The 9,585-nt window shown below is 45.8% G+C and overlaps 1 protein-coding gene across 1 annotated transcript in view; it reads right to left on the bottom strand.

Moving 5' to 3' along the window:
* Positions 1-5,213: 5,213 nt before the first annotated feature.
* RAD51B (RAD51 paralog B) overlaps positions 5,214-9,585 on the bottom strand; it is a 404,049-nt gene continuing 399,677 nt past the window's right edge. Inside the window, exon 10 of the mRNA XM_009634146.2 lies at positions 5,214-5,433. Within this exon, the coding sequence (XP_009632441.1) occupies positions 5,282-5,433 (152 nt within the window). The 3' untranslated portion in view covers positions 5,214-5,281. The remainder of the gene's footprint in view (positions 5,434-9,585) is intronic.

Below are 9,585 nucleotides of genomic sequence, written 5' to 3'. Positions count from 1 at the left end.
CCCCCCGGCTGCCCCCCGGCCCCCGCCGCCATGCAGGCACAGGCCACGCGGCCGTTGCAGGTGAAAGATGCTACCTGCAGCACGAAGAGTACTGTTTTGGCATGCCGTGAACAAAGATATTTGCCAAAGCACCAGTGAGCCCTCCTAAACACAGCCACTCTCGGGGGGGAGAGCAGGGTGTAGCTTTTGTGAATGCAGCAGCTCCCACTGGTGCTGGCAATGGTGTGGGGCCGTGGCACACCCATGGCTGAGTGAGAGGGCAAAAAATTAGGGGTTGCTGATTTGGCAATGTGGACCAAGCAGCAATGGAACAGCCCATTGGCTGGGGGGCAGAGCTCAGGCGGTGCCACCTCCATGGTTAGCAGGGTGGTTGGGAGCTCACCGGCCTGGTGGCTGGCCTCCCAAGGCAGCTGCGGCAGTCAGACGGGGTGTGCGGGCACGTGCTTCGAAAGCGCACGTAGGACGAGTAACTTGCTGCCTCCCCATGGCATGTAATTTTGGAAAGATGGAAGCAGGGCATTCGCCGTCTAGAAACGGTGTCCCTGCAGCTCCTCACTTGGCACGGTAGAACCATCTTTTATTACCCTTTGGGGCTGCGGCTGCAAACAAAAAACGCTTTCATTTCACTTTGGCGGCAGCTCAGGTTGTGTGTGCTCTGGCTGCTTCCTTAATTACAGTGGTTGTTGACAACTTCTTCTGATAGAGACCCTCTCTTTGAGCAGTCCTCCCACTCCCCCGCTTTTTTTTGCAGTCTGAACACATAACAAACCAGGACAACGTTCTGTAAAAATAAGCTCACTGTAATGCAGTGATTCCAGCACCACAGTTATGCTGTGTTCCTCTCTTCTGTCCTCTCAGTTTGTGCTGCTGCTGTTTATTTCCTCTTTCTGGCTATAAGACGTTTTATTTATTAGTGCTGGATTTCCTGTTGCCTACAGCTGCCTGTACTTTACTCTCTCCAGCTCACTTTGCCGTTTGAGTCAGTCTGTAGGTTTGTTATCCCGCTGACTGAGGTGCTCTCAGCCAGTTTGGTTGGTGGTTGTATTAAGCAAGACTTGACAGAGAGGGGGACTTGCATGGCAGCCTGGGCATACAAAAAACCCAAACGAACCAAAAGCCGATACAGGGAGCCCTCACAGGCATAGGAGGGGGTCCCTTTTTGATGACTTACTGATGCAGAGATTATGCTTTCTCAGGTGGCAGGAACACCTCCTGTCTTGCTTGCATGCCCTGCACCACAGGGCGGAAGTCAGCTCTTTGAACTGCACACAGTCTGCAGGTCTGACGGACGAGGGGTTAAAGGTTTGCAATTACGGATATTTCAGACTGTGGGCCACATCGTGGTAGATACGTCAAGTGGACTTTCCACACGTGAGGTTCATGAGTGACTTCCCTGACCTTTTGTGGACATTCAACATCCTCATAGTAAACACAAAGATTGCTTATATAGAAAGTGAGATCATGAAGGGGAAAAAAATTTGCTGCTTTGAACGTGATTTTTCTGCTGGAAGGAAGGAGGAGGCATGAGCTCTTAATGCTCTGTGTATTATCGGCAAGGCCAGTTGGAAAAGCTCACTCATCTGCACTGGGGAGAATTGCTTCATCTAATTCTCTGTTGTCCGATACCGATTTGGTGCTGTTTCAAATGGTAGAGAATAAGGTTGAAGCAGCACCTAATTTTACGCCTGAGGGGCTGCCCTAATTTTATCATCTTTCCTTTCTGTTTGGTGGGGATTTGAGGCCTGAAAACTGAGTAACGAGAGTTAAGGATGAAGTGAACCCCAAGGCATGGAGGCAGCTGTGGTGTGTTTTACTGCGATGCAGCCGCAGCACTGTCAGGATGTGATCCTTCCAGCTGCTGCTCACGGTGGGCAGTTGCTGGCGGAGAAGCACTGCAGGTGCAGCACTATTAGACACATTTTCCTTTGTGTCAGATGTTCGAGAGCTGCCCAGGAACATTAAATAGGCAATGGACTTCTGACATCTTCCAGGTAAGATGGAAACGGGAGATCCTGAGCATTTGAATTATGAAAGATCCCAGTGTGTTACCTGCAAGCCAGTGTTTTAACCCCAGCATCCTGGCCAAATTCCAGCTCTGCTAATTACATCCTGCCTATGTGAAAATTCCCCTGTGTTTGTATACCGCTTTCTTCCCCGCTTGTTTTCAGCAGCTGCGTGGAGTTGCCAGGCACGGCGAAGCGCTTGCCACGTTCCACCTCAGGCCTGGCTGCCTTTCAGCGGGGAATGAAATAAGCACTGTGCACAGCATTTGCAGTGAGTCTGGATCCTCTGCAGGGAAGGGCGCTACAGAAGAAGCGTACCCAAAGACCAGCACTAGGGCCTTGTCATAGAAGGTAACAGTGTGAAGAGGCCAAAGGCACTGGTGCCAGGGTACACCGCAGGATCATGGGAGAGACAGGAGGAGGCTGCTGCACTGTGATCTGAGTTTTCTCCCAGCATCTCTCACCTACAAGGGCTGGAATAGCTGGTACATGCTGATCTGGTTTTGGGGGCTGACTGACTTCAGGTTTGTTTGCACAGTGGCAGAAGCTCTCGGTCCTGCTTACGTCAGCCACTGTCAATACATTTCCAGCTTTTGCACGTCTGGTTATTGATCGGTGTGGACAAGGGAAGCTAAGGGAAAAGAAAGAATTCAAACCCTTTAAATCTATAGATTTGTTCCCTTCCCTTCCACTTCATGACTCATGTGCACATTGCTTTTTGCTCACACTGTTGGCAACAACTCTCTGCAACTGACCATTAATCCCCCTGGTAAACACCTGACTCATACCACTGGAGAGGAACTGGCTGATGGATTATCCCTCTCTTCTGAAGAGGTGAAAGAGATGGCTGCAGCAGCAGTTATAGGATTCTGATAATAAGAAGCAGTAAGAAATGCAGGTCACATACAGAAGGATAATGAAATCCCATATATTCAGTACAGGAGTGGCTTATTGGCACATCTGTCCAATTTTGTCAGCCAAGTTCTCTCTTTGATTATGGCATTCTCACCACAGTCCTGCCTGAATATTATATGGAAGCACATACAAAAAGCTTTGAGGTTGCTCCCAAGAGTACACCAACTCCACTGGCAGCAATGGGGGCAGAACATGCCCAAGGCAGACAGAGCAGTGACTTTCCCCCCCCAACCCTCTCTGATCTTTTCAACATCTTAATCCCATAAGACAGCAGCTGTGAGTAGTCTCTCTGTTCTGAGGGGGAAAAAACAAGGTTATCTCAAGGTGTGATGCCAGAATGTTTTCACTATATCCCAGAAGGGGAAGTACAGCAAGCCATGAGAAGGAAGGGAATGCGTGCTGCCTGTGGTGTAAGGTAGAAACCTGGGACTCGAGACCTCTTGCCACGCTGCCCATGTGACTTCAGGCAAGGCACAACTTTTTTAGTCTCATTAGCCCTGTCTTTAAACTGTACTTAGTACTTGCTTCACGGGGCTGAAACGAAGGGGATTAAGGTTTGATTCATTAATGTCTGCAAAACATTTTAGAACTTGGATGGAAATTTCCCAGGTAGTGCAGAGAGTATTAGAAAGCTTATCTCCCTCTCCAACCACAAATGGTCCTGCAATATGAGAGAAATGAGTGAAACAGTGCTTGCATTTCAGTGTTTATAATAATCAAAACCCTACCCTCCAGCTTCCCCTCTCTATCCTTCCATGTTTTTTTTTAAAAAAAGGGAGGCAGCAATGAGAAATTTTAGTCTAAACAGAGTGCAGTTGCTCCCTGGAGACTCGAATGCATCTCAGTGGAATTTTCCCTGCCTTCAGCCTTTTGTGCTTCTGAAAGGTCCTGGAACTGGGCATGTGACTGTAAGAGCAAAAAACACTTCTGTGTCTAAGTGCTCTACGCCAGTAGTACAGCACTGTCAAGAAGAAAATCTAAACTTCAGTTAAAACAAAATTAAAATTAAATTTTACAAAGGTCTCTTCAAAGCACAAAACTGGTAACACTGAAGCTAGAGAACTGCTTTTCCCCAAGGTGAAACGTACTAGCTTTTAAAAGTAGCTTACTGAAATGGAGTAGCTTCCTTCTTGTGATGGAAACTTCCTTGTTAAAGGAGAGCCCAAAGCTGCATGAGCGGGCGTGTAAGTAAGGAGGCTGCTGCCTTCTCCACGCCACCCTGTTTGGTGGCTGGGAGTGACACGACATCAGCTTCCACATCCCATCAGCTTCTTGGTCTCTTGCGCTGCCACAGTAAGGGTGTGCGGTACTTTTTAACAGGGGCCATGTGCTCCCCAGGAGCTCTCTTGTCACCCAAAGACTGCCTAGCAAACAGCAGATGGCAACCTGCTCGCCTCACAGGTGGCCCCACTGCAGCTGATTTCCTTGTTGGATTACCTACAGCCACCTCGGCAGTACTCCAGACCTCCCCTATTTCTGTATAGGTTACTCTGCTTTTCAAGAGGTTGCTCAGGGAGGCTTTCCCCGTGACTGCAGAGGACAGAACCACCCTCTCGGGCCAATGGTGGCTGTGCATCGGCAGTCAGCTCTAGCTGAACCCATGGCTTTCCCTCAGGGGTGTGAGGCTTGAGAGCCGGGAACAACCTGATCCCGATCGCAGCGCAGCCAGTGATGCCTCCAGCAGCCTTGAGCAAGCACTTCTCTAAGTCTGTATGGTGAGTAAATAGTTCTGTGGTTTGCAGCCACGTTGTTAATACTTTAAAAGTGCTTTGAAGACAGAGGAAGTTAAGCAGTTGTAATATACACCGATCTTCCCACCTTTTGGATTGCTACCTGTTCTCCTTCCACTCTGAACTCTCAGAGCCCGGCTATTAGCAACTCTGTTGCATCATCTCTGATGATTTTCAAGGGAGTTACAGGAATAAGAGCTCACTGAACTATTGCTTCTTAATCAAGCCAATGAGTGGGTTTATAATTTCTCTTAAAAAGTAGAAGCAAGCATGTCACTATATTATGGGCTGGGACACCAAGCACTCCTGTGTGGTTGACTGTTGGCTCCCCCAGATTGGTGAGGTGACGGGGTGAATTAGGCAGGCACATGTGGCTATGCTTCTTCAGTATCATGTGTCTTGTTCAGAGGCTTTTATTACTATATCACTTAAATTAACCTGAACAAAATACAGGATTTTCCTAAGTTTTCAGAGTTAAGCATGGCCCCACACATACAAAGAACAGCACTTGGGTTTTAAATTTAGTCTTTAAAGAGACAAAAGAAGAAGAATGCTCACTATCTGCTTCACCGGATTTTCGAAAACCAGTGTTGTCGTTCATTCAGTTCTTAGCAGAGGTTTCATTTGTCCTTTCTATAGAGTGGATGTATTGCTCGGAGTCTCACCAATAGAGCTGGGTAAAGCAGCATCAAGTAAAGTATCTTTCAAGGCAGTGTTTCTCACTCGTATAGTCTGCAGGGCAGGACTGGTTCCTTCCCAGGTTAAATCTGTTTGATCCTTTCCATCTGAAACACACAATAAAGAGGGACACCTCAATGCCAACGTGTCAGAATGAGATCACAAAGTTACCATTTCCTCCAGCGAACAACCACTTGGAAACCCATTTAATCCACAAAACAAATCAAGGTAATTAGTTCAGTATGAACTAATTCCACAGACTTGCTGAAAATGGATTGACTGATAAGTAGCGATCCTCTTCCTGCTGCCTGCCTGGCTGTCCTTCCAGTGTCCAGACTCTCCTTCTCATTCTGGCTGGCAAAGTTTCTGATGCTCTTCTTGTGCTCTGGAGCCAAACCTTGGACTAGTCCAGGCCCCTCTATCATCCTTTGGCAGAGCTCTCCAAATGCCTGAGTATACTTGCTAAGGACCTTTGCATCACCCTAATTTTCCTGTAGAACTGTTCTTGGTAGCCAGTGTCTATGAACAGAGAATGAGATGTACAAGAGGACTGACATTCTCTACCACAGCTTATTTTCTACAGCTCAAACACATTTCCTGGAGTTAAGCAGAGCACAGCTTATACAATTATATTTTCCAACTATTAGAAAATTGACTTGGATTCAGAGAAAATATTACTGCTCCACCCTGTATGCTTTACTAATACCCAGGCTGAGAGCAGAGCCTGCTCTTAACCAGTAAGAGCTGCTCCTCTTCTAATCTTAGTCCCATGACAGTGCCAGGCCCTAAAGTGCTTTGGGATGAAGTTTTCTATGTAAACACAGGTTATTATATTACTTTGAGTAGACACATTATGTAGAAAATGGACTGTTGTTTGTGAGAGGAGGTATTAAAAAACAAAATGAAAGCCTTCCTGATCAACCTGCAAGCTGATGAAAAGAACACAAACTGAAGAAACACACACATTTATCAGGACCAGAATATCCAAGGTACTAATGAATCTTCAGTCAGATCATGTCATGTCCTCATGTTCACTGCTATTAACTACGCAGCAAGGTGTCCCAGGCCTATTCAAACACGTACTGACCCATTGAGACGAGCTCCATTGTAGCACAGGGAGACCTCAGCTGCCTGAGGGACTCTGCAGAACAGCCGGTTCATAGCTGGGCCTGACTATTGCTCTGTATCAAAGCTTTGGAGAAAGACAATAAAGCTGAAAGGAGGAGGGTGAAAGGTAAGGTATTCTACTGTAACAGGCCATGACATTCTTAACATTAACAGAGGTGATACTGTAGAAGAAACACAAGGCTTACACAGGTCGTCAAGGGAAGCTGTGTCTCAAGTTTTCCTCCTCCTCTCTAGCCCTGGTTGTTAACCATATGAAAAGCAACTACACTAGAGAAGAGTTGCTCATATAGCTGTCCTGGTATAACTGTGCTGACGATGATGATAACCCTAATGCAGGTACAGAAAAATGTACAGAAAATCCTTCCGTGAATTTATGGGGAGACCCTAAAGAATCGGTGTAGTTGCCTATACTCTGTCTAGCTTTGGGAGAGGGCTGGCAGGAAACGTATCTGAGAATTTGTTTCAATAGAAAACTAGGAAAGGGAGTAGGTGAGCAAATTCTTTCCAAAGAAACAGCTCTTAGCAAGCCTTTGGGAACATTATATTCTTATCCTATGAAAACAAACCAACCAACCAACCCCCAAGCCCCAAAAGCCCACTCTCTCAGTCTTCAAGACTGTCTTGTCTGTCTTGAAGAAGAATTTAGGCATTCCGAAGTCATGATGTACTAGGCTTATAAACATTGTCATTCTTAGTGCATCAAAGATAACGTAAAAGATTTTTGTAGTGTCAGATTAGCCAACTACATTTTTGAGCCTGAGATAACCCAGTAAACGCGCATTTTCAATATGCTATCTCTTTTCTGCTCACTTGTTTGTTTCTGTTAAACCATGATGTTTAAAAAAATCACAGGAATTTTAGAAGTCTCTTTAACACCACTGCTTTTTGAACAGCATCACTCAGGAATTCCAGGCCTAATGAGTCTCAGATTTTGTAAAGCAGCTGGCCATAGGTTTCAACTACAGGATACTATAGCTTTTTTCTGGTTTTCAGTAAGGTCCATTTTCCACCAAACAGGGTTTGTATAAGGAAGCTTAGTTGCAAATTTAGCTGAAGAATGATGCCACCCATCCATAATCACGAATTATAAAGCTTAACATAGCTTTTTAGCTCTGTTTTTCTAGCAGAACTGCTAGTTACTGATAGGTATTGATTTTGTATGGAATAGCATTACCCAGTTGTACCCTTACCTGAAGCAGGCTGATGCTACGTAAAACTGCTTAGATTTCTATACAGGCTCTGATTCAGCCTTTTTTATTTTCTTGGAGTGATTCAACTGGTGGAACTGGCCTAAATGATTATACACAAGCACATGTAACTCTTTCATGGGCTAGAAGCCACTGCAGAGTTATTTGTAGTGTATGTATGCAAATCAACTTCAGTTTGAGATAGCCTGGGAGAACTTTGAGGGGGATTTCCCTGCTTTATGTAATCTATTGTTGCTTCTTAGCTTCCTCTATCCACATGGCCAGGAGGCATAAGCATGACACCGCTGGTAATTTCTCAAACTCAAACTGAAAGCAAAGACAATGTGCTCAGTGACCTACAGCAGACTTGCAGCTTTCAGTAAATCCTCAGATGCTGGAATAAAGATCTGGAATAAAGGAGGCCTGAAGGAGCAGTGGGAGGAATAGCTCAGATGGTAAGGGCTTCACTTACTGGCATGCTTTGAAAGTGGTCAGCAGCCAGGAAGATCTGTGTGCTATCCCTCAGATACAACTCTGGCCTACCCAGAGCAATAACTTTACATTTCTCGATCCATACCGAGTGCAGCACCTCACACGTGATGGGTGCTGTCAGTTCAGTGTCCGATCAGTGTGGGGCAGTTACGAGACCCCGGCAGATTGGACTGCAAGCACAAGGCTGTGGCTGCCTTCCCCACCCATTCTCATGGGGAGGTGAGGAACAAAACTCATCTTACCATGTGCTGAGGCAGATCTAGTCCCAGTAAAGATACTCACTGGAATGACAGGCCAGAGAGGCAGAAATTTAAGGCAGGTAGGAGGAACACCCTGGCCGCTAGCAGCCCGCGGAGAGCTCTGTGCTGCTAAGGCCAGGCTGCTTCTGATACCCAGGTGAGCCTGTTCAGTGCTAGGCTGGCTATTGCTCTACCCAGTGCATCGTGCTGTACGGATTGCGGTGTTACCCTTCCAAATTGGAAGATTTACAGTTCAGCAGCTATGCAGATTCTGAGAAATGCACTTACCAAAAACCACAGCTAAGGGAAATACGACAGGTGAACTAAGCACGGTGGCACTGAGGAGGAAGGAAATCTGAGTGCACTGATAAGAGTGCGCTTGATATATACTGTGTTCAATCTGGACAGTCTGCAACCAGGAAAACACAGGCTAGCTGAAGGAAATTCAGCTCGGAGGCCCTAGGGACTGAAACAGTCTGTTAAAACGCTTTGTTGGTTTTATTTATCACTACTTAATTAGGATGCTTAACCAACACATTGGAAAGATAGCAACTGTTAAATATTCAACAAGCTGACCTTTCAGTTACAATATGACAAGTCTGAATAAAGTTCATGGAAAGCTTGTCCTTCCTAGGTACTCCAACAAAGCCAAAGGGACTGGACCAAAAAAAAAAAAAAAGAGAGAGAGAGAGAAAAAAGTAGGGCACTATTGTGGAGACCTGGTTCAAAATCCAAGTCTTGCCACGGGCTTATTGAATGATCCTGGGCAAGTTGTTTCCTGCCCTTTGCGTCAGTTTTTCCCATCTGTAAAAAGAGTACAACAATGTTGACCTTCCTTGTAAATTGCCGAGATGAATGGCTAGAAAAGAAGCAATACATTATTAACTACTTATTATTATTTCTGAGGAAGAAAAGGCAAAGAGAAGCAGCCATCAATCTTTCAAGGTCTTCTTGATCCTCATAAAAAATAAAAAAGCACGTAATGTGAATTTCACACAACAGAAACTTTTGGCAAGCCACCTTTAAGAAGAAATAGTGGATGCACAATTAAAAGAAAGTTAAGAGCGGGCAGACAGTCAGGAAAACGCTCCAGATGGTGAAACGAGTTAGGCTGCGGAGCAGGCTCCCACAGGAAGCGGTGAAACCCCCATTGTTTGAGACATTTGAAACTGGATTCTTCAAAGTGCTGGTACATATAATACAAGGAACCGCT

This window comes from Egretta garzetta, unplaced genomic scaffold (assembly GCF_000687185.1).
Source record: "Egretta garzetta isolate BGI_Z169 unplaced genomic scaffold, ASM68718v1 scaffold2, whole genome shotgun sequence".
In the NCBI taxonomy this organism is placed as follows: Eukaryota; Metazoa; Chordata; class Aves; order Pelecaniformes; family Ardeidae; genus Egretta; species Egretta garzetta.
The sequence above is the reverse complement of the archived record's forward strand: the minus strand, read 5'-3'. Positions and strand labels throughout refer to the sequence as shown.